Below are 25859 nucleotides of genomic sequence, written 5' to 3'. Positions count from 1 at the left end.
GTGAGTTGATAATGGGGCAGCTGGAACTTTGGTGAACAGCTGGACCAACAGTGTGTAACCAATGGGAATAAAGGATCAATACTGAATCAGAGGAATGACAGAGAAGGAAACACTGTGAATTAGAATAAAATCAAGTACAGAAAGAGAAAGAAAGGGAGGGGAAGAAAGATTAGATTGAGAGAGAATAAAGAGACAGAAAGGTAAAGCAAAATAAAATTAAATTTTGAAAACCTCAAGGAACAATTTACTAACTGCAGGGACTTCCCATTTCAATTTTCTCTTTCTGGGCCAGAGAGGTTGACAGACATTACAGGAGCATAAATATTGGAATTGTGCAGTTATCAGCCCTGACTTTCAGCAACAAGTTTGATTTGTCATGAATGTATAAATGCAGCAATTTCTTGAAACTCACAAGGAGGTTGATGTCAAGCCATTGCTCCCACGTGGTTAAAAACAGAACAGTGCAAATCTTCCAGCAATCTTTGGTGATTCACAACTCACACCATTTCTGCCAAAAACTGCTGCACAATTTACACGCTAATACTGATACGTGCATTAAATTTGCCATTATTTTGCTAGAAAGTTATGGCCCAACAATGATTCAGCAAGGACATGTCAGGAAATTTCAGCAACAGCCATGGTGTAAATAATGTCTCAGTCACTGGCACTCCCCAACACCCTGGAAAGAGTACTGGGTCAGCACAGTAGACAACCTATCTCCTCTACCTTTTGGCTTCTGGAATTTAAGGTCATCATTAGTGCCCATGATTCACCAATGTTCAGAACATCAACATTTTTAAAAATTAATTTTACAGGATGTGGGCTTCACTGGCTGGGCCAGCATTTATTGCCCATCCCTAGTTGCCTTGAGGTGGTGGTGAGCTGCCTTCTTGAACCGCTGCAGTCTTTGTGGTGTAGGTATATCCACAGTGCTGTTAGGAAGGGAGTTCCAGGAATTTGACCCAGCGATAGTGAAGGAACAGCGTTATATTTCAAAGTCAATATAGTGAGTGACTTTGAGGGGAACTTCTAGGTGGTGATGTTCCCATCTATCTGCTGCCCATGTCCTTCTAGATGGTAGCAGTCATGGATTTGGAAGGTGCTGTAGAAGGAGCCTTGGTGAATTCCTGCAGTGCATCTTGTAGATGGTACACACTGCTGCTACTGTGCATCAGTGACGGAGGGAGTGAATGTTTGTGGATGTGCTGTCAATCAAGCTTTGTCCTGGATTGTGTCAAGCTTCTTGAGTGCTGTGGGAGCTGCACTCATCCAGGCAAGTGGGGAGTATTCCATCACACTCCTGACTTGTGCCTTGTAGATGGTGGACAGGCTTTGAGGAGACAGGAGGTGAGTTACTCGTCACAGGATTCCTAGCCTCTGACCTGCTCTTGTTGCCACAGTATTTATATGGCTAGTCCAGTTCAGTTTCTGATCAATGGTAACCCCCAGGATGTTGATAGTGGGGGATTCAGCGCTGGTAATGCCAATGAACATCAAAGGGCGATGGTTAGATTCTGTCTTGTTGGAGATGATCATTGCCTGGCACTTGTGTGGCGCGAATGTTATTTGCCACTTGTCAGCCCAAGCCTGGATATTGTCCAGGTCTTGCTGCAGGTCATGGAGTGCTTCAGCATCTGAGGAGTTGTGAATAGTGCAATCATCAGCAAACAACCCCACTTTTGACTTTATGATGGAAGGAAGGGCAGGTTGGATTTGTCCTGCTTTTTGTGTACAGGACATACCTGGGCAATTTTCCACATAGTCGGGTAGATGCCAGTATTGTAGTTGTACTGGAACAGCTTGGCTAGGGGTGCGGCAAATTCTGGAGCACAAGTCTTCAGTACTATTGCTGGGATATTGTCAGGGAAAATAGCCTTTGCAGTATCCAGTGCCTTCAGCTGTTTCTTGATATCACGTGGAGTGAATTGAATTAGCTGAAAACTGGCATCGGTGATACTGGGGACTTCTGGAGGAGGCTGAGATGGATTATGCACACAGCACTTCTGGCTGAAGATTGTAGCAAATGCTTCAGCCTTATCTTTTGCACTGAGGTGCTGGACTCCTCCATCATTGAGCATGGGGATATTTTTGGAGCCTCCTCCTCCAGTGAGTTGATTAATTGTCCACCACTATTCACGACTGGATATGGCAGGACTGCAGAACTTAGATCTGATCCATTGGTTGTGGGATCGCTTAGCTCTTTCTATCACTTACTGTTCATGCTGTTTGGCATGCAATTAGTCCTGTGTTATAGTTTCACCAGGTTGAAACCTCATTTTTAGGTATGCCTGGTGCTGCTCCTGGGTTGATGGAAATGGTAGATTGGGGATATGCCGGGCTGTGAGGTTAGATTGTGTTCGAGTACAATTCTGCTGCTGCTAATGGCCCACAGTGCCTCATGGATGCCCAGTCTTGAGTTGCTAGATCTGTTCGAAATCTATCCCATTTAGCACAGTGGTAGTGTCACACAAGCTGATGGAGGGTATCTTCAGTGTGAAGGTGGGATTTTGTCTCCAGAATGACTGTCCAGTGATTGCTCCTACCGACACTGTCATGGACAGATGCATCTGCGGCAGGCAGGTTGGTGAGGATGAGGTCCAGTACGTGTTCCTCTCTTGTTGGTCCCCTCACCACCTGCCGCAGACCCAGTCTAGCAGCTATGTCATTTAGGACTTGGCCAGCTCGGTCAGTATGGACATTGAAGTAGTCCCTCACCCAGAGTACATTCTGCACCCTTGCCCTCAGTGGTGCACTGATTCATCAACTGAGGGAGGGCAGTACGTGGTAATCAGCAGGAGGTTTCCTTGCCCATGTTTGACCTGGTGCTATGAGACTTCATGGGGTCCGGAGTCAATGTTGAGGACTCCCAGGGCAACTCCCTCCCGACTGTATACCACTGTGCCACCACCTCTGCTGGGTCCATCCTGCCGGTGGAACAGGACATATTTAGGAATGGTGATGGTGGTGTCTGGGCCATTATCTGTAAGGTATAATTCTGTGAGGATGACTCTGTCCTGCTGTTGCTTGACTAGTCTGTGAGACAGCTCTCCCAGTTTTGGCACTAACCCCCGGATGTTAGTAAGGAGGACAGGGCTCAGATTGCTGTTGTAGTTTCCGGTGCCTAGGTCGATGCCGGGTGGTCCGTCTGGTTGTAGCCATTTCAGAGGGCATTTAAGAGTCAACTATGGGTCTGGAGTCACGTGTAGGCCAGACCAGGTAAGGGCGACAGATTCCCTTCTCTAAAGGGCATTACAACAATTGACAATGATTCCATGGTCATTATAGACTTTTAATTCCAGATTTTTATTGAGTTCAAATTCCACCATTTGCCAGGATTCGAACCCAGGTTCCCAGAGCATTCCCCTGGGTCTTTGGATTATTATTCCAGCAACAATACCACTACGCACGCCATCGCCTCCCTTACAGGCAAGTATTTAAGTTCTTTTTGCTAGTGATTGTTACAACTGTCATTCCAAATAATTCCTCAAACCTGAATGACTTTCCTATCCAAAATATTAGTGCTTTTTTATGCCCAAATTTCTTTTATTTATTCATTCATGGGATGTGGGCATCACTGGCTAGGCCAGAATTTATTGCCCATTCCTAACTGCCCTTGAGAATGTGGTGGTGAGCTGCCTTCCTGAATCGTTACGGTCCATGTGTTGTAGCAACACCCACAGTGCTGTTAGGGAGGGAGTTCCGGATTTTGACCCAACAGTTGTCAAGGTAACAGCCATATGGTTCCTTGTCAGGATGGTGTGGAGGGGACTTTGCAGATGGTGGTGTTCCCTTACATCTGCAGCCCTTGTCCTGCGAAGTGCTGGAGGTTGGGGCTTTGGAAGCTGCTGTCGAAAATGCCTAATGGGAGCAACAGGGCAATGCTCTGTGGACCAGACGACAAGCCCCCAAGCACGTCTTCCTGTGAGCAAGCCCCAGACCTGGGGGGGGGGGGGGGGAATGGCAACAGGAGGTAGGCTCCTGTTTGAAGAAGAATGGCCCAGGAATCCCTACAGCGACAGTCTGTTGTGATCTCACAGGGACAGTCCTTTGTGACCTCACAGAGCCTCTGGGAATTGGAACGGCGATTGCTAAGATACGGAGCGCTGGAATCCCGCGAGCGTTCTGCCGCTTCTTTTCCCGCGTGCAGTCGGTTCCCGGGGACCGGGCGGCGGCCGCACTTTGGAACAACAGCCGTGGGGGGGTGGCGCTTACTGCTCGGAGAGAGCTGCGGAAAAGGCTTCCACAGTAACCAGGGCGACAGGTGGCGTTTAACCGAACCCTCAGTGTACGCGGCGGGCAGGAAACAATTAGCCAATAGTTATATTTTTATTATCTTATTTGGAATATATTTTTTTATCTGAACTTTTTTAAAGAAATAAATTATCGCATAAAGGTCGGTATATTTATTTACTGTAAATGTTTATTTTTAAGTAAACAAACGTTAATGCCCAAAGGTTCTTTTTAAAAAGTCGCTCGGGTGTATTAAAAATGTCCAACGTTTTTGAAACTGAAGCCAAGAACACAACGACCTGTGACAGCTTTACGAAAGGTGGATTCCTGACCAGCCGATCGCCCTTCGGTGTTTCAGAGCTCTCCCGATCTTTAGAGAGTGAGTGTCTTGGTGAACTCTTTGTGGTAAATTCTCTATGACCTGTTTTAATTCATGCGGTGTAATACAGACAATTGTGAGCCGTGGGCGTGTAATCCAAGAGAATGGTTCTGAATTGGAAATTTTGATGGGAATGAGTGTCTGATTAAAGTTGAACGTTACCAAGGTAAGGAGGGGGGAAGAGAAGCACTTTTCATCTTAAACTATAGGCCGCAGTTCTACAAGCGTTCTTGCTCCCATGGAAAAGCTGATTTAAATCAGCGGTGCTGAACCTCAAGATGGAATTGAGGGAGCCAGGCACGAGTCTCCCGCAGGTTCCAGTTTCCACTGAGTCCACGTTCACTCTAGCTTTTGTTTCTCACCACCTCCCAACAGGAAAAATGAAAACAAAGTTTTATTTATTGCCCATCCTAATTGCCCTCGAGAGGGTGGTGATGATCTATCGCTAATGTCTGGTGTAATATCAATAAGTTTACTTAGCAGAACAAGTAATTGGGTTCATCATATGTTTTCCTTTCACCAACAATTGAATATGTCTTTGGGATGAGACGTTAATCCACCTGAACCACTGGAGCAGGTTTAATATAGGACAGCCAATGCAGATTTGTTGAAGACAAATAGTGTCTGACTAACTGATTCTGTTCTTGGAAGTAGCAGAGAGGATTGACGATGGTTTTGCAGTAGATCTATATGTGGGCTTTCAAAAGAAATTTGATGAAGTCCCACATAATGGACTTATTTGGAAAATAGAAACACATTGTGTGAAAGTGACGGTGATTAATTGGGTACACTGACTGAGTGAAAGGAAGTAGAGAGCAGTGGTGAATGGATGCTTTTCTGACTGGAGCGAAGTATGCAGTGGTGCCTGCTGGAGGTCAGTATTGGATTAGACTGCAGTTTTGGACTCCTTACCTAAGGAAGGATGTATTTGCTTCAGAGGGAGTGCAACAAAAGTTCAATTGCTAGACTGGTTTCTGAGATGAGGGGATTTTCCAATGAGGAGAAATTTAGCATTTATGAGGAGAATTTAGGCCTGTTTTCCCTTACATTTAGAAGAATGAGAGATATTCTGATTGAAACATAAAATTCTTAAGGGGTTTGACTGGATAGATGCTGATAGATGTTTCCCCTAGCTGGGGAATCTAGAAACAGAGGCCACAGTTTCAGAATAATCGGTCAGACATTTAGTACTGAGATGATGAGAAATTTCTTCACTCAAAGGGTCACGAATCTTTGGAATTCTCTACCCCTGAGGGCTGTGGAGGCTCACTTGTTGAGTATATTCAAGACAGAGATCAGTAGATTTTTGGATCCTATGGGAATCAAGAGAAATACCAGGATAATGCAGGAAGGTGAAATTGAGGTAGAAGATCAGCCACAAACTTATTGAATGGAGGAGCATGCTTGAAGGGCCGAATGGCCTACTCCGTTCCTTTTTTTATAAGTACAATTTTAAAATTTGCAGAAGTGAGAAATTGATTTTTAAAATATTTTTGGGGAATATTGTTATTCTGTGAAGAAGGGTGTGTGTGTGTGTGTGTGTGTGAGAGAGAGACTTAATTAAGCTGGACAGAGATTAAAAGGAGACAGGTTGGGGGGTTTAAAACATGAGAAGGACAGAGGTAAAACAAAAACAGAATTACCTGGAAAAACTCAGCAGGCCTGGCAGCATCGGCGGAGAAGAAAAGAGTTGACGTTTCGAGTCCTCATGATCCTTCAGCAGAACTGAGTAAAGTTAGGAGAGGGGTGAAATATAAGCTGGTTTAAGGTGGGGGGTGGGTGGGGGGAGAGAAGTTGTGGGGGGGGTGGTAGTAGGGACAAGCAAGCAGTGATAGGAGCAGATAATCAAAAGATGTCACAGACAAAGGAACAAAGACGTGTTAAAGGTGGTGATATTATCTAAGAGAATGTGCTAATTAAGAATGGATGGCAGGACACTCTGGGCTGAATATTGAATTCAACAACTTTAGATCTTAAACTCCCTCCCCCATCCCCACCCCCTTTCCGATTTTCCCCCCTCCCTTTTGTTTTTTCCAATAATTTATAAAGATTTTTCTTTTCCCACCTATTTCCATTATTTTCAAATCTATACCTGTAATACCCTGTCAATCTTTCCACCCCACCCCCAATAGAGCTGTACCTTGAGTGTCCTGCCATCCATTCTTAATTAGCACATTCTCTTAGATAATATCACCACCTTTAACACGTCTTTGTTCCTTTGTCTGTGACATATTTTGATTATCTGCTCCTATCACTGCTTGCTTGTCCCTACTACCACCCCCCCCAACTTCTCTCCCCCCACCCACCCCCCACCTTCAAACCAGCTTATATTTCACCCCTCTCCTAACTTTACTCAGTTCTGCTGAAGGGTCATGAGGACTCGAAATATCAACTCTTTTCTTCTCCGCCGATGCTGCCAGACCTGCTGAGTTTTTCCAGGTAATTCTGTTTTTGTTTTGGATTTCCAGCATCCGCAGTAGTTTTTTGTTTTTATATAGAAGGACAGAGGTGTTAGGTTTGAGGTACAAGTTAATAGGTTAGATTCATAGATAAGTTGAGAGTTGGTTTGAATATCAAAGGGAAGTCAGAGGAAACAAGAAACGTGTTTTCATCTTGCAGGAGTTCCATAGGTAAATAAAAATGGGGATATTATATTTTATTGACCCAAAAGCAAAGACAAGGTGGAAACATGAAAGATCTTATTTTTGGAAGTATCTGAGTTCAAAGAGGTATGTAAACAATGGAACCCGAAATGAAAGGGGAAAAAGGTATTTTGGAGTTACTGCAGATAGCTTAAGGGAGCTGTTTGAGACGTGGTGACTGGAGCTGGAGCTGGCGCTAAGCTGTTGAGCTGGAGCTGAGTTGGGAGCTGTGGCTCTGGGCTGGGAGAAGATGCAGGTTTGAATCAGCCATTCAGACAAACTAGAAAAGTCTTGAGCTGCAAAAAGCAGTTTTATTCTGAAGTTTGGATTTCCACCACAGAATGAAAGAGAGTTACAGGTCATGTGGTATGCCTTCATTAAAGCTACAGCAGTTTTCATTGGGTAATATTACTGGATTTTTATAGTTAAACATCTTTAAGGGAGTGTTGCCTGGAAGCTGTATACTTGTGGGTCTGACCAAGTAGAGAGTCTCTTTGGGGGAATGTTTTGTAAGACTAAGTTTAACTGCGAAACTGTAATCTTGTTATTAAAACTTTTACTTTGAATTTTCTAAGATCCCATAAGTGTTACTGGACTTCTTCCTGCTGAGATCAGTACGCCTTCTTCTCATATTGAGAATACAGAAAGAAAGGCAATGGCCCGTAAGCCAAGTTTCCCTCTGGGATTTGCTTTGCGCAGCAATTAAAATCGGCTGCAGTTGTAACATGGATGATATAAAATGTGGCAATGTGGTACGTAGTGAGCAGAATTGATGAGACCTCAGAAGCATGTAGACAGTCTGGTGAAATGGCCAGAAACATGGCAGATACATTTTAATGCTGGTAGCCGTAAAGTGACACCCTTGGGGAATACAACATGAATATGTAATATATTTGAACATAAGTTTGAGGGGAGTGCAAGAGCAGAAGGACCTGGGGGTGCATATTCACAAATTTTTGAAGGTTGCAAGGCCAGTTGATATGGCAGTTAGGAAAGTGTTACTTGGCTTTAAAGAACAGCAGTGAACACAAAAACAAGGATGTCGTGCTAAACCTTTACAAGTCTCTGGTTAAGTCTCAGCTGGAGTATTGTGTATAATTCTGGACACCGCACTTTAGGAAGGATGTCAAGGCCTTGGAGAGGGTACAGAGGAGGTTTACCATGATGATACCAGGGATATGAGATTTCTGTTATGTGGAAAGGCTGGAGAAGCTGAGATTGTTCTCCTTGAAGCAAAGAAAGTTAAAGGGAGATCGAATAGAGATATTCAAAGTTATGAGGAATTTTTGTGGATAAGTGGGGAGAAACTGTTTCCCCTAACAAGTGGATCAATAACTAGAGATCAAAGGTTAAAATCATTTAGAGGGGAAATGATGAGAATTTTTTTTTCACACAGGGGGATGGAGAGCTCTACCTGTAAGGGTGGTGGAATCAGATGCCACAGGAAATTTCACATACCTGAAGAGCACTAATGTGCAGGGTTATGGAGAAAAAGCCCGGGTGTGAATCTAAATTGGACAGTTGTTTCAAAGAGTGGGCAAAGGCATGGTAGACTGAATGGCCTCCTGTGTTGTAGGATTTTATGATTCTGTGGATCCTAAAAAATCCCATGGCACTATTTGGAGAATAGGTCGATATTACTCCTTCAGCTACAGCCATCATAAAACAAGTCAATTGATCATGCATCTCAAGGATGGTTGTGGGATATTACTGGTGCAGAATGAATGCTCTGCGTAGAAAACAATAGTGACAATGTTTCGTTAATAACTTGTGTGAGATGTAGTATAAATGCAAGTATTCATATTAATCTGTTGTGGCCTCTATCCAACTAATTTAGGCTGAGTAAAAGTACTCAGTGCAAGGTGGTGATGTGTGACACTATGTCCAGGAGGTGATCTCGTGTCACTTGGCTTCAAAAATTGGGACCTGACCTCAGCTAACCTAACACTTCTGAATCACTGTGTCCCCAAAAGCTTGAAACCAATGCTAAATGGAAATGAAACTGCAGCCCACTCTCTTGATGAATGGCTCTGCAGAGTTTCTCCCTGTCACCCAAATGGAAGTCAGGAACTCCAGAATATTTATCTGGTATTGTTTTCATCTCTGATAAGTGCCTTCCTTGCAAGGCATTTTCAAGATCTTAATGACTGAAGGGATATCGTTCCAGACAGAACTTTTGATTTCAATATCTCAGTTTATATTTGCCCTTTATAATCTCCAGTACTCTTAAAGTAATAATCAACCAAACTTTTTTTAAAAACTGTTTATTGACGCAGCATTACCTGCTTTAACTGGGAATTTTGTTCACGTGGTACACAACTCTGGGCCAAGGGAAAACCCTTTTAATCTTTTGCTCAACAGTTTTAATTTCTACAGCCCCCTAAACCTCCCCTGCCCACTCTCCCACCAAACACTGAGTGTGTCCTGATCTGTGGCATCCTATACGTCTGTGACCATGGTGCACTTTCCCTCCTTTTGACAAAGCTCATTTATCCATCCTCTACCATGTCTCCTTTGTGAATCACGTCAAGCTCCCACTCAATCTTGCCAGGGGCTTTTAATTTCTTAGTTCCACCTGTCCTAGGATGGTCAATATATAGAATCACAGAATGGTTACATGAGAAGTGCATGCCAGCTCTGCAAGAGCAATTTAAAGGCCTGAAATTTTACCACAATGGAGAGGGTCTCCAGCTTATCCAAAATGGTGCCAAAGGCCTGAAACCCGAAGTCATGCCCTCAAACTGAGCACCCAGCATTTTCACTGTGTGTGTGTTGGGGGGAGGGGGGTTTGGGGGCAGGTTGTAGTTTGCCACATCTGTGATTCACGGAGGCAGTTGCCTTCAGTCAGGTCCAAGTTTTACCAGTGGAATGGCCAAAATGCAACTCGTGAGCTTTAGGCGCTTCAGGAAAAGGTCTAAAGTTGCCAGAATTCTTTGGAGTGATAGGGTACCCTTTTCGACAGGTCCAGGGACACCTTTAGGAGAGGTCAGGTGCCTTTTGGGATTGTTAAAATTAGACATGAATGTGTGTAAAAAGTGGATAAACTCATTGGAACTGTCAAGCTGTCAAGACATTTAAATCTTCTGGCCTTTAAATTTTTGGAAAAATCTGCAGTTTAAAAAAATCAATGCTTACTATTGCACTCTGTCTGATGACATAGATCGAAGAGCTGTCATTACAAGATTTGGGCCCGGTAAATGATTTCACAACCTCTCATTATCACAGTGGGGTGCCTGTCAGTTCCCAATTTGATTGACAGCTCCAAATACTTATAAAGTTTTTGAAGTGGGGCTATGAATATAAATGTTTGTTTATAAGGGACTAACTAGTTGGAGAAAGTTAAATCTAGTGATAGGCTTTTACCAATGAGAGTGTTTTTTAACTGTGAATTCATAAATAGATACATTATTTGATCTCATCATGGGTCCTGAGGTATGCCCATGGTGGATACTGGGTGAGTTGGCATGGAGGGTTTAAGCACAAAGGGGGCTGGATAAGGAGCATGGGTTGCATTGTGTTGGCACCACTTTGGCATTAGGGCTATAAAGGGCCATGGAAAGGGGCATAGGTTGGCATGAATGGTATGAGGGGCCCTGGGGGTTGGGTGGACCGTATGAGGTGGTATGGATGCGGCATGGGGTGTGTGGGAGGGTAAGGAGTGAGGGCTGGAGGGATGCTTTTTGTTTTATTGTTTGTTTTAAAGCAGAGTCCCGGATCACTGAGGCGGGCCATTTGCATAGCTTCTGCCTCTGACAGCCCCTGTGGCTGCCTCTGAACCCTTTCCAAGGCTGGTGGATCTTACTCCAGTTATCACCACCTCCCTTACCCCCCCACTCCCTACCCCAACCCCGCACCGAACCAAAGTCTGACAGCCTGGGAGAAATGCCCCAGAGAGTCTATACACTGAACTATCTATACATTCAAACTGTGAACTGACAGGCACTCCAATGATAATGATAGGTTGTGAAACCAGCCAGATAGCTCTCAGGCTTATATCAAAATACAGAGTGAAATAGCAAGCATTGGTAGTCCGGTGTATATACAGTCCGAGGTATTACTCCCAAGTCAGGTTTGTGGAGCCTGGAATTTTACCAACTCTGCGCTCTCAACTGAGACCGAAAATTCAGGCCAGATAGTCTCACTCAAAGAACAAAGAACAAAGAAAAGTACAGCACAGGAACAGGCCCTTTGGCCCTCCAAGCCTGCGCCGATCATATTGCCCGTCAACTAAAGCATTTTGCACTTCCGGGGTCCGTATCCCTCTATTCCCATCCTATTCATGTATTTGTCAAGCTGCCTCTTAAACACCACTATCGTACCTGCTTCCACCACCTCCTCTGGCAACGAATTCCAGACACTCACTACCCTCTGCGTAAAAAACTTGCCCCACACATCACTTTTATAGTTTTCTCCTCTCACCTTAAATCTATGTCCCCATGTAATTGACTCTTCCACCCTAGGAAAAAGCTTCTGACTATCTACTCTGTCCATGCCACTCATAATTTTGTAAACTTCTATCAAGTCGCCCCTCAATCTCCGTCGCTCTAGTGAGAACAATCCGTGTTTCTCCAACCTCTCCTCGTAGCTAATAACCTCCAGACCAGGCAGCATCCTGGTAAAACTCCTCTGCACTCTCTCCAACGCCTCCATATCCTCCTGGTAATGTGGTGACCAGAATTGCACGCAATATTCCAAGTGTGGCCTAACCAAGGTTCTATACAGCTGCAGCATGACTTCCCAGCTTTTATACTCAATACCCCTGCCAATGAAGGCAAGCATGACATATGCCTTCCTGACTACCTTATCCATCTGCGTTGCCACTTTCAGTGACCTGTGGACCTGTACACCCAGATCCCTCTGCCCGTCGATGCATTCCCTGACCCTCTCCTCATAGCCCTGCATTTTTTCCCCCTCAGATCCTTATCCAATCCCCTTTTGAAAACCATGATTGAATTTGCCTCCACCAGCATTTCAGGCAGTGCATTGCAGAGCCTATCCACCTTACTGTGTAAAAAAAAAAGTTTTTCCTCATGTTTCCATTTCTTCTTTTTCCAATCATTTTAAATTGGTGTATTCTGGTTCTCAACCTTTCCACCAGTGGTATTAATCTACTCTGTCCAGACCCCTCATGATTTTAAACACCTCCATCAAATCTCCTCTCAACCTCCTCTACTCCAAGGAGAACAATCCCATTTTCTCCAGCCTATCCAAATAACTGAAGTCCCTTATTCCTGGAACTATTCTGGTAACTATTTTCTGCACCCTCTCTAAAGCCTTCACATCCTTCCTGACGTGCAAAGCCCAGAATTGGCAGAATACTCCAGTTGAGGCCGAACTAGTGTTTTCTAAAGATTCATCGTAACTTCTTTGCTTTTGTACCCTATATGCCTCAATTTAAAAAGCCCATTCATTTGCCTTTTTAACCACTTTCTCAACCTGCCCTGCCACCTCCAATGATTTGTTCACACATACCCCCAGGTCTCTCTGTTCCTACACCATCTTTAGAATGTTGGCTCTCCTCGTTCTTTCCACCAAAATGTATCACTTTGAACTCCTCTGCATTAAATTGCATCTGTCCATTCCATCAACCAGCCTATGTCCTCTTGAAGCCTATCACTATCCTCTGCATAGTTCATTATGCCTCCAGGTTTTGTGTCATCCACATACTTTGAAATTATGTCCTCTACATTCAAGTCTGAGTCACTGATATAGATCAAGAAAAGCAGTAGTCCTACCAATGATCCCTGGGGAGACTCACTATATGCATTCCTCCTGTCCAAAAAGCAATTGTTCATCGCTACTCTCTGTTTCCTGTCATTCAACCATCGTCTCTTTTATTCCATGGGGCTTATTCCATTGGGGAGGCGATGGCGTAGTGGTATTGTCGCTGGACTAGTAATCCAGAGACCGAGGGTAAAACTCTGGGAATCTGGGTTCGAATTCTGCCGCGGCACATGGTGGAATTTGAATTCAATAAAAATCTGGAAATAAAAGTCTAATGATGACCATGAAACCATTGTTCATTGTCGATTGTTGTAAAAACCCATCTGGTTCACTAATGTCCTTTAGGGAAAGAAATCTGTCGTCCTTGCCTGGTCTAGCCTACATGTGACTCCAGATCCACAACCATGTGGTTGACTCTTAAATGCCCTCTGAAATGGCCTAGCAAGCCACTCAGTTGTAACAAAGTCACAAAAAAGGAATGAAACCGGATGGACCACCTGGCATCAACCTAGGCACCGGAAACGACAATGGCAATCGCAGCCCTGTCAACCCTGCAAAGTCCTCCTTATTAACTTATAGGGGCTAGTGCCAAAATTTGGAGAGCTGTCTCACAGACTAGTCAAGCAACAGCCTGACATAGTCACGCTCATGGAATCATACCTTACAGATAATGTCCCAGACTCCATCATCACCATCCCTGGGTATGTCCTGTCCCACTGGCAGGACAGACCCAGCAGAGGAGGCAGCGCAGTGGTATACAGTTGGGAGGGAGTTGACCTGGGAGTCCTCAACATCAACTCCGGACCCCATGAAGTTTCATGGCATCAGGCCAAACATGGGCAAGCAAACCTCCTGCTGATTATCATGTACCGCCCTCCCTCAACAGATGAATCAGTGCTCCTCCAATGTTGAACATAACTTGGAGGAAGGACTGAGAGTGGCAAGGGCGCAGAATGTACTCTGGGTGGGGACTTCAATGTCCATCACCAAGAGTGGCTCGGTAGCACCACTACTGACCGGGCGGCCGAGTCCTAAATGGCGTAGCTGCTAGTTTGGGTCTGCGGCAGGTGGTGAGAGAATCAGCAAGAGGGAAAAACATACTTGACCTCTACCTCACCAACCTGCCTGCCGCTGATGCATCTGTCCATGACAGTATCAGTAGGAATGACCACCGCACAGTCATTGTGGAGACGAAGTCCTGCCTTCACATTGAGGAATATCCTCCATTGTGTTGTGTGGCACTGCTACCGTGCTAAATGGGATAGATTTCGAACAGATCGAGCAACTCAAGACTGGGCATCCATGAGACACTGTGGGCCATCAGCAGCAGCAGAATTGTACTCGAACACTGTCTGTAACCTTGTGACCTGGCATATCCCCCACTCTACCGTTACCATCAAGCCAGGGATTCAACCCTGGTTCAATGAAGAGGACAGGAGGGCATGCCAGGAGCAGCACCATGCATACCTAAAAATGAGGTTGCAACCTGGTGAAGCCACAGCACAGGACAACTTGCTTACCAAACAGCATAAGCAGCAAGTGATAGAACTGAGCGATCCCACAACCAATGGACCAGATCTAAGCCCCGCAGTCCTGCCACATCCGGTCATGAATGGCGGTGGACAATTAAACAACTCACTGGAGGAGGAGGCCCACATAAATATTCCCATCCTCAATGACGGAGGAGCCCAATACAGCAATGCAAAAGATAAGACTGAAGCATCGCAACAATCTTCAGCCAGAAGTGCCGAGTGGATGATCCATCTTGGCTTCCTCCGGAGGTCCCCTGCATCACAGATGCCAGTCTTCAGCCAAATCGATTCACTCCACGTGATATCAAGAAACGCCTGAAGGCACTGGATACTGCAAAGGCTATGGGCCCTGACAATATTCCGGCAATAGTACTGAAGACTTGTGCTCCAGAACTTGCTACGTCCCTAGCCAAGCTTTTCCAGTACAGCTACAACACTGGCAATACCCAGCTATGTGGAAAATTGCCCAGGTACGTCCTGTACACAGAAAGCAGGACAAATCCAACCTGGCCAATTACCGCCCCATCAGTCTACTCTCGATCATCAGTAAAGTAATGAAAGGGGTCATCAACAGTGCTATCAAGCGGTACTTGCTTAGCAATAACTTGCTCACTGATGCCCAGTTTGGGTTCTTTCGGGGTCACTCAGCTCCCGACCTCATTACAGCCTTGGTTCAAACATGGACAAAAGAGCTGAACTCCCAAGGTGAGGTGAGAGTGACTGCCCTTGACATCAAGGCAGCATTTGACATAGTATGGCATCAAGGAGACCTAGCAAAACTGGATTCAATGGGAATTAGGAGGAAAACTCTCCACTGGTTGGAGTCATACATAACACAAAGGTTGTGGTTGTTAGAGGTCAGTCATCTCAGCTCCAGGACATCACTTCAAAAGTTTCTTAGGGTAGTGTCCTCAGCCCAACCATCTTCAGTTGCTTCATCAATGACCTTCCTTCCATCATAAGGTCAGAAGTGGGGATGTTCGCTGATGATTGCACAATGTTCAGCACCATTCACAACTCCTCAAATACTGAAGCAGTCCATGTCTAAATGCTGCAAGACCTGGACAATATCCAGGCTTGGGCTGATGTGTGGCACGAATATTACTTGCCGCTTAAGTGTCAGGCAATGACCAGATCCAACAAGAGAGAATCCAACCATCGCACCTTGATGTTCAATGGCATTACCATCACTGAATTCCCCACTGTGAACATCCTTCATTGACCAGAAACTGAACTGGACTAGCTATATAAATACTGTGGCTACAAGAGCAGGTCAGAGACTAGGAATCATGTGATGAGTAACTCACCTCCTGATTCCCCAAAGCCTGTTCACCATCTACAAGGCACAAGTCAGGAGTGTGATGGAATACTCCCCACTTGCCTGGATGAGTGCAGCTCCCACAACACTCAAGAAGCTGGTCACCGTCCAGGACAAAGCATGTGCTTGACTGGCACCACATCCACAAACATTCACCCCCTCCACTACCGATGCACAATAGCAGCACTGTGTATCATCTGCAAGATGCACTGCAGGAATTCTCCAAGGCTCCTGAGACAGCACCTTTCAAACCCACGACCACTACCACCTAGAAGGACAAGGGCAGCAGATAGATGGGAACACCACCACCTGGAGGTCCCCTGCAAGTAACTCACCATCCTGACTTGGAAATATATCGCTGTTCCTTCACTGTCGCTGGGTCAAAATCCTGGAACTCCCTTCCTAACAGTGCTGTGGGTGTACCTACACCACTTGTAGCGGTTCAAGAAGGCAGCTCACCACCACCTCAAGGGCTACTAGAGATGGGCAATAAAAATGCTGGCCCGGCCAGCAAAGCCCATATCTCGTGAATGAATTAAAAAAATTTTGAGCCTAAAATATTGTGCTTTATATTGGAAATCCTGCTTCTTTCTCCCTCTCTTTCCCAAATGTGGCACCAGTCCATAGTTATATCAAGTATATCCCAAGACTCCCAACATTTTCCTCACTTGTTTGATCCCCCTTAAAACCATCAGCTTAATTACCTCTTTGCAGCGCTTAAGAATCTTAAGTGCTGCAGTGCTATTACCTGCCTGCTGGGTACCACATCCTAAGAGAGTCAGAGACTCCTCCAGTGCAGTATCAATATTATTGCTGACAGCCTGCCTCTACTAAAGGGTATTCACATCCACTTATATAACTGAAAACTGAAGACCATATCAGATGTCGAGGTTACCTGCTAGGAAAACTGGCTGGTCCGAATACAAATAGACGTTGTCATTGTTTTGTACCTTGTTTATAGAGTCAGAGCTAATTTCTGACTCACCAGGTGTGAGTTTGCCTCTGACACATATTTCAGTCGGTTGGTTGCTGGCCTGTAGCTGCCATTGACATTGTTCACTTTAGTTGCCCTTTCTGACCCCACTGACTTCAGCTTTGGGGGCTCCTTGATGTCACACTTGGTCAAATTTGGCCTTGATGTCAAAAGCAGCCATTCTCACCTCATCCTGGAATTCAGCTCGTGTCCATATTTGAACCAAGCTGTAATGAGGTTTAGAGTCGAGTGAAGTTAGGAGAGGGGTGAAATATAAGCTGGTTTAAGGTGGGGGGAGAGAGCTCTCTCTCCCTCTCTCTCTCTCTCCTTCCCCCCCACCTTAAACCAGCTTATATTTCACCCCTCTCCTAACTTCACTCAGTTCTGCTGAAGGGTCATGAGGACTCGAAATGTCAACTCTTTTCTTCTCCGCTGATGCTGCCACACCTGCTGAGTTTTTCCAGGTAATTCTGTTTTTGTTTTGGATTTCCAGCATCCGCAGTAGTTTTTTGTTTTTATTAGAGTCGAGTGGTCCTGGCTGACTCCAAACTGAGCTTTGGTAATCAAGGTATTGGTGAGTAAGTGTGACTTGATGGCACTGTTGACTAGTTATTTTATTACATTGCGATAAGGCAGACTATAATGGAAGTGGAGTGCATTATAGAAGAGCAGAGGCATTTACTGTCTGAATAGAGGGAAGAGATAGCATTAATCAGAGGAGAATTCTAGTGTGTTTGGCCAGAATATTATTAAGGCATATGGAGAGGTAGATAATCCCTGCACAACATCATCTTTGGTACAGCTATCAAGGGGGAGCCTGGAGATTTGAACAGATTGGATTTGACAGACTAAGACTGGTCCCATTGTACAAGCTGCATGAGAGCAAAACATGCAGGCCAACAGCAAAGTGTAGCAGAAGCAGTGGCTTTGTTCAGCTGCATTGGTTAGATGTGGAGTTCGAAACAAACCAGTGGCATAGAATTTGAAGTGTTCCAGCAAATAGAGTTGCACCAGAAATATCGTAAAGAATTATTAAAAGTAACCCACAAAATTCCATTCACTCTGCATCAGGAGGCACAATGTATGAAGCATTGTTTACTACCCCATTTTTATTGCTCAATTATTTTAAAGTTTAAAAGATTCAATGTTATAGAACATGCAATTAATACCAGAAATTGCATAAGACGAGGGGATCGAGGCAAAGCATTCTCTATGGAATATTTTTTAAAATGTAAACAGCCTTTTTGAAAAAGTGGGTGCAAACATCATGGGGCCATTGCTGGCCAGGAATAACCCAGTGTGTGGATAAAACGTGAGCTATGCATTAGACATCTGGAAGGAGTGATACTAACTCTAGTGGAAGATATATTTGGAAAAACCCAGCTATTCATGTCTTTTATATATTGATTTTCTATAAGAAATTCTATCCAATCAGGTTAGAAACCTTACCTTCCAGTTAGTCATGTAACTAGGGAAGTAGTGCCACATCAAACAGCTCTGCACTATTCCTGATGGAGAGATTTATTGAAGCACAGAACCAAATGTTACACCCATATGCTGAATAGAACTCCTGTGACTGGAATTATAAGTTAAATGTACCTTGTACAGAGAGGCTGGTGGCACCATTTTCAGTCATTGTTTGCATGCTGAATAGACCATTGTTGATCACGGTAGCTTGTCAGGGAAGACAGAAATTTGGTGGTGTGTGTCTCAAATTGCAGGATGACTTGACCTCATTGGTAGAATGCACTGAGGAAAATCTGCAACTTGTGCAGAGTTGCCAGAAATTCTGCTAAAATCATAATGTGAACATTTGCAAGTACCACATGAACCAAAATCCTGGTTCTGCTGTTAGCAAAACATAAACTATAGGCCTAAAAACAAAAAGCTAAAAGCTATTGCTGGAAATCCAAAACAAAAACAGAATTACCTGGAAAAACTCAGCAGGTCTGGCAGCATCGGTGGAGAAGATAAGAGCTGACTTTTCGAGTCCTCATGACCCTTCAACAGAACATTCTGTTGAAGGGTCATGAGGACTCGAAACGTCAGCGCTTTTCTTCTCCACTGATGCTGCCAGACCTGCTGAGTTTTTCCAGGTAATTCTGTTTTTGTTATAAACTATAGGCCCACTGGAAGGCTCTTTATAAGGCAGAGGGCAAATATGACGATGAGTTACGTAGTTGAGGTACTGTTATGGTGGCATATACATAAGATTTATCATGTTAAGAAGTTAAAATTGTATGCATTTTACGAAGAGAATTGTCAAACGGGATTTCCCTTTAGTAAAACCAGGTTGACTTCTTCTAATCATACTATGCTTTTCTAAGTGCATTGTTAAGATTTTCTTAATAATAGATTCCAGCATTTTCCCAACAACTGATGTTAGTGTAGTTCATTTTTTTTCTCTCTCCCTCCTTCCTGGAAAGCGGTATATCATTTGCCAACCTCCAATCTAGTGGGATTGTTCCTGAATCTAAGGAATTTTGGAAAATCATAGCCAGCACATCTATTATCTCTACAGGTATCCCATTTAGAACCCTAGGGTGTAGGCCTTCAGGTCCTGGGTACTTGTTGGATTTTATTCCCTTAAGTTTCTCCAATGCTTTATTTCTGCTGATATGAATTTCTATAATTTCCGCACTTTTTGGAACTTGTGTCTTCTACTGTGAAGACAGACACAACATATTTGTTCAATGCCTCCTCCACTTCCTCATTCCCCATGATAATTTCCCCTGCCACTGCTTCTAAGGGACCAATGTTTACTTCAGCGACTCTTTTTTATATACTCAGAAAAACTCTTACAATCTGTTTTTATATTTCTGGCTAGTTTACTCTCATATTCTATTTTTTTCCCTTTTTATCAACTTTTTGGTGGCCCTTTGCTGGTTTCTAAAACACTCCCAATCCTCAGACTTACAATTGTTTTTGCAACATTATAAGCTTCTTCTTTTAATCTAATACTATCCTTAATATCCTGAGTGAGCCACAGATGGGTCCTTCTTGCTGAGGTTTTGCTTTTCAATGGAAGCTATTTTTGTTGAACATTTTGAATTGTTTCATTAAATGTTTCCTAATGTTCATTTACCTCCATATCTTTTAGTTGATTTGCCCAATTAACCTAGCTGATTCTCCCCTTATACCTATGTAATTGGCTTTGTTGAAGTTTAAGCTTTTCGTTTGTGATTGAACCATGTCACTTTCAAACTTAACATGGAATTGAATGGTATTATGGTCACTATTTCCCAGTGGATCTTTTACTATGACATTACTAAGTAACCCTGCTTCATTACACAATACTAGATCTATGATAGCTCTATCCCTAGTCGATTCAACTACGTACTTCTCCAAGAAACTGACATGAAAGCATTCTATAAAGTCATTTTCTAGACCATTCTTGCCAATTTGATTGCCCCAGTCTATATCTTAGGCAGCCCCTCAGGGTCAAGGATGACTTGCTTCCACATTAAAAATTAAATCCCAGGCGACTGAAGAGTCTAATGTGCAACCTGTAGTCTCTGTCATCGGTGGGGTAGACGGTGGTAGGGGGAACGGACTGGTGGGGTGCCCAGGTTTCCATGTACTCCTTTCGCTGTCAACGCTTGGCTTCAGCTAGCCCTCGGCGATGGGACTAGAGGTGTTCAATTCCTTCCCGGATGCCTTCCCTCCACTTCGAGTGGTCTTGGACCAGGGATTCTCAGACGTCGGTGAGGATGTTGCACTTCTTCAAGGAGGCTTTGAGGGTGTCCTTGAAGCATTTCCTCTGCCTTCCTGGGGCTCACTTGCCATGTCGAAGCTCCGAGTAGAGCACTTGTTTCGGGAATCTCGTGTCAGACATGCAGACGATTTGGCCCGCCCAGCGGAGCTGATTGAGTGTGGTCAGTGCATCGATGCTGGGGATGTTGGCCTGAGCAAGAACACTGATGTTGGTGTGCCGATCCTGCCAATGGATTTGCAGGATCTTGCGGAGGCAGCGCAGGTGGCACTTCTGCAGCGTTTTGAGGTGCCTGTTGTACGTAGTCCACATCTATGAGCAATATAGGAGGGCGGTTCTGTAGACCATGAACTTTGTGCCAGGTTTGAGGTCCTGATCTTCAAACACTCTCTTCCTCAGGTGGCTGAAGGCTGCCCAGGCACGCTGAAGGCGGTGCTGAACCTCGTCGTAGATGTCTGCCCTTGTTGACAGTAGGTTTCCAAGGTATGGAAAGTGGTTCACATCATCCAGGGCTTCGTCGTGGATTTTGATAACCTGGGGCGTGGGAGGGGCTGTGTGGTGTGGTGGGGGTAGGCTGATAGAAGACCTTTGTTTTACGGATATTTACTGTAAGGCCCATGCTCACGTATGCCTTGGTGAAGGTGTTGACAATGGATTGAGGCTTGGCCTTTGGAGTGTGCACAGACACAAGTATCGTCTGCATACTGTAGTTCAATGTCAGAGGACGGGACGACCTTGGATCTGGCCTGCAGGCGGCGGAGGTTGAACATGTTCCCGTTTGCTTTGTAGTTTAGCTCTGCTCCAGTGGAGAGCTTGCTGAGATGGAGCATTGCGGCAAGGAAGATTGAGAAGAGCGTCAGTGCAATGACACAGCCTTGCTTGACTCCGGTCCGAGCGTGGATTGGGTCTATGGTGGATCCATTGGTCAGGATCACAGCTTGCATGTCATCATGGAGCAGGCGGAGGATGGTGAGAAACTTTTGGGGGCAGCGGAAACGGAGGAGGATGCCCCATAATCCTTCGCGGTTAACAGTGTCGAAGGCTTTTGTGAGCTCAAAGAAGGCCATGTAGAAGGGTCGGTGCTGTTCCCTGTATTTTTCTTGCAGTTGCCACGTGGTGAAGATCATGTCCGTTGTGCCCCATAGTGGGCAGAATCTGCATTGCGACTCTGGGAGGAGGTCTTCAGCCACAGGGAGAAGGCGACTGAGGAGGATTCTTGCAATGACCTTCCCCGTGGCCGACAGCAGGGAGATTCCTCTATAGTTACCACAGTCGGTCTTGTCACCTTTTTTGAAGACGGTCATGATTACAGCATCTCTGAGATCTCCTGGCATGCTATCCTTCTTCAGATAAGGCAGATGATGCCACGTATTTGCGCCAATAGTGCTTCTCCACTGTGCTTAGTGCTTCGGTGGGGATTCCATTTTCTCCTGATGCCATGTTGCTCTTTAGCTGTCAAATGGCCTTTTCTACCTCGTGCTGGGTTTGTCTTGTGCTGAGGTGGTGGCGGGTAGCATGCTGCAGGATGGAGTCGAGGACACTCGCGTTGAAGACAGAGTCTCTGTTAAGATCTTTGAAGTGCTCCTTCCAGCAGGTGCTGACTGCCTCTCTGCCCTTCATAAGCACCTCTCCGTTTTTGGCCAGCAGTGGACTGGGATCTTGGGTGCTCAGGTCGTAGGTGATCTTGATTCCGCTAAAGAAACCTCACACGTCATGGTTGTCGGCTAACTGTTGGATCTCCTGCGCTTTCTCCACCTATCATCTGTTCTTTAGGTCATGGGTCTTTTTGCTGGACCTCAGCCTTCAGCTTTCTGTAGAGTTGCTTACTTGCTCTCGAGCTGGGTTGCTGTTTCAGGTTCAGAAATGCCCTGCACTTGCAGCTTATCAGCTCCTGGATCTTTTGGTCATTCTCATCAAACCAGTCTTGGTGCTTTCTGGTCGAGTGACCAAACGTCTCATCGCAGGTGCTGATGATGGAGTCCTTGAGGGCAGACCAGGCGCCGTGGACACTCTCCGTCTCTGGGTCACCGGGAGTCACCAGGTTGGCAGTGAATAGGGCTCTCTTATCAAGGTCCTTGAGTGCCTCAGTGTTGATTTTCCTGCGGCATTGTTTCTGTTGCCGTCGCTGCTTTGGGGCTACAATGATGTTGATGACGGAGCAAATGAGGCGCTGATCCGTCCAGCAGTTGTCGGCACCTGTCATGGCTTGGGTGATACGCACATCCTTGTGGCCCCTTGTTCGGACAATGACGTTGAGCAAGTGCCAGTGCTTGGAGCAAGGGTTTTGCCATGAGGCCTGGTACTTGTGTCTATGACAGAACAAGGCGTTGGTTATGACTGTGTTCTAGGCATTTTGTCAGGAGCAAGGTACTGTTGGTGTTGGATTTCCCTACCCCTTCTATGCCGATTACATCCCCCCAGAGGTCTATGTCCTCCCCAACTCTGGTGTTGAAGCCGCCAAGGAGGATCAGCTTATTGCCCTTTGGGACTCGGGCCAGGGCTTGTTCGAGGCTGGAGTAAAGTTCCTCTTTGGACTCGTCTGTAGCATCCAGTGTTGGGACGTACATGCTGAGGACTGTAGCACATTGGCTCTGGTCCAGGGTGAGCCGAAGGGTAATGAGGCATTCGTTTATCCCACAAGGGGTGTCTTTGAGGTGGCCAACTAGTTTGTTTTTAATGGCGAAGTCAAGCCTGTGGAGGCGGTGATCTTCTATTGATTTACATTTCCAGAAGAAGGTGTAACCGCCACCTTGTTCCTTGAGCTGGCCTTCTCCTGCCTGCTGGTCTTACTTAGGGCGGTGTCAATGTCAAAATGTCTGAGCTCCCGGGCAATGATAGCAGTACGCTGTTCCAGTTTGATGCTGTTGGGGTTGTCCATGAGGGTCCTTACGTTCCAGGTCCTGAACTCCATATTAAGGGGGTGGAAGATGCCTGTGTCTGAGTTCTTTTAACACGGGGTGACCATTGCACACCAGCTACCACACGGGCTTCACGGAGCAAGGCCTTGGTCCAGTGACAAGGGGGTCTGAGATGACTGGAGACCAGGCTCCACTGTGTGGACCTAGGACATACAATCCTTAAATTGCATTCCCTCGGATGTGAGGGGTGCCGACTCCTCCCTGCAAGATCTTGTACAGTTTGCTCTCATAGAGAAGCTGAGGATGCCTTGCTTCCTGTGGATCCAATTTCACTGCCACCTCCTCCCCGTTGGTGATGTTAATCACCAGGTAGATATCGCCAAATGAGCCACTGCCAATTTTCCTGACCAGTTTGTATTTGTCACTGACGATAAATTCCACTTTCAAACCACTGGCACTAGCCATCCTTGTCGTTATTATATTTTTCTCTCTCTCTCTCAGCACAATGACAGGCAGGACGTGAACATATAGAAGCCACCAGGTTGTGTTGCTTTCCCCCACCCCGCTCTCCTGAATTATTCTGATCTGTTTCATGCTTCTTTTCCGATTCCTTTCCTTTCCTTCCCCAAGCGCCGCTGACTCTCCCTAATGCTCCATCTTCTGTCACAATCAATGTAGTGATGGGGGTAGGGCAGTAGACTCTACCTGAGGTTTAAATTTCACAGGAGATCAGCAAGAGAGAGATAGAGTTTAGGTCTTATAGTAAAGCCAGTGTGGTCCAGAGCAGAAAATGTTGAATTGATGTTGAGAGGAATCCAGGAATTAGAAGCCAAGCTTGAAAGATGTTTAATATCCATTACAAGCCTACCGACTCCCACAGCTACCTCGACTACAGCTCCTCACACCCCGCTTCCTGTAAAGACTCCATCCCATTCTCTCAGTTCCTTCGCCTCCGTCGCATCTGTTCTGATGACGCTACCTTCAAAAACAGCTCCTCTGACATGTCCTCCTTCTTCCTTAACCGAGGTTTTCCATCCACGGTCGTTGACAGGGCCCTCAACCGTGTCCGGCCCATATCCCGCGCATCCTCCCTCACGCCTTCTCCTCCTTCCCAGAAACATGATAGGGTCCCCCTTGTCCTCACTTATCACCCCACCAGCCTCCGCATTCAAAGGATCATCCTCCGCCATTTCCGCCAACTCCAGCATGATGCCACCACCAAACACATCTTCCCTTCACCCCCGTTGACGGCATTCCGTAGGGATCGTTCCCTCCGGGACACCCTGGTCCACTCCTCCATCACCCCCTACTCCTCAACCCCCACTTATGGCACCTCCCCATGCCCACGCAGAAGATGCAACACCTGCCCCTTCACTTCCTCACTCCTCACCGTCCAAGGGCCCAAACACTCCTTTCAAGTGAAGCAGCATTTCACTTGCATTTCCCCTAACTTAGTCTACTGCATTCGTTGCTCCCAATGCGGTCTCCTCTACATTGGAGAGACCAAACGCAAACTGGGCGACCGTTTTGCGGAACACCTGCGGTCTGTCCGCAAGAAAGACCCAAACCTCCCTGTCGCTTGCCATTTTAACACTCCACCCTGTTCTCTTGCCAACATGTCTGTCCTTGGCTTGCTGCATTGTTCCAGTGAAGCCCAACGCAAACTGGAGGAACAGCACCTCATCTTCCGACTAGGCACTTTACAGCCCTCTGGGCTGAATATTGAATTCAACAACTTTAGATCTTAAACTCCCCCTCCCCCCATCCCCACCCCGTTTCTTTTCCCCCCCCACCCGCTTTTTTTTCAATAATTTATATAGATTCTTCTTTCCCCACCTATTTCCATTATTTTTAAATCTAAAACTAAAACCTTTAGTCTTTCCACCCCACCCCCACTAGAGCTGTACTTTGAATATCCTGTTTTCCAATCTTAATTAGCACTTTTCTCAGACAAAGACCACCACCTTCAACACCTCTTTGACCCTTTTGTCTGTGACATCTTTTGATTATTATCTGCTCACACCACACCCTCAATGTGTCTCTTCCCCCCCCCCCCCCACCCACCTTAAACCATTTTATATTTCTCCCTTGTTGAAACTATGCTGCAGTTCTGCCGAAGGGCCATGGAGGCTCGAAACGTTGACTGATTTCTTCTCCGCCGATGCTGCCAGACTTGCTGAGTTTTTCCAGGTAATTCTGTTTTTGTTTTGTTTTGGATTTCCAGCATCCGCAGTAGCTTTTAGCTTTTTGTTTTTATCTTTGTGTTTGAAAGATGTTGTTGATCTAGGTTATTCCAGAGGTTGTAGATCAGGAAAGAAGAGAAAAAATTACAGCAGATTCTGGTCAGAAGCAGGGTCTTACTTTTTTTTCCCCAATGTAATCCAGCGCCGAATTATGGTCTAGATGTCCGATGATGTCGAGGAATTTAAAACAAGATTTGAGAGCAAATCCGAAGCCAGGTCTTTTCCAGATCTTCAGCAAAGCTCACGTC

At 45.5% G+C, this 25859-nt stretch overlaps 1 protein-coding gene across 2 annotated transcripts in view; it reads left to right on the top strand.

Moving 5' to 3' along the window:
- The first annotated feature begins 3984 nt into the window (after window positions 1–3984).
- Window positions 3985–25859, top strand: part of LOC144682046 (coiled-coil domain-containing protein 158-like) — a 200675-nt gene continuing 178800 nt past the window's right edge. For both annotated transcript variants that reach the window (XM_078544325.1, XM_078544317.1), the window contains exon 1: window positions 3985–4609. In XM_078544325.1, coding sequence (XP_078400451.1) covers window positions 4489–4609 — 121 coding nt within the window. In that variant the 5' untranslated portion in view covers window positions 3985–4488. The remainder of the gene's footprint in view (window positions 4610–25859) is intronic.

This window comes from Cetorhinus maximus, chromosome 1, assembly GCF_964194155.1.
Source record: "Cetorhinus maximus chromosome 1, sCetMax3.hap1.1, whole genome shotgun sequence".
Lineage (NCBI taxonomy): Eukaryota > Metazoa > Chordata > Chondrichthyes > Lamniformes > Cetorhinidae > Cetorhinus > Cetorhinus maximus.
Note: the sequence above shows the minus strand (reverse complement) of the source record. Positions and strands in the feature narration are given on the sequence as shown.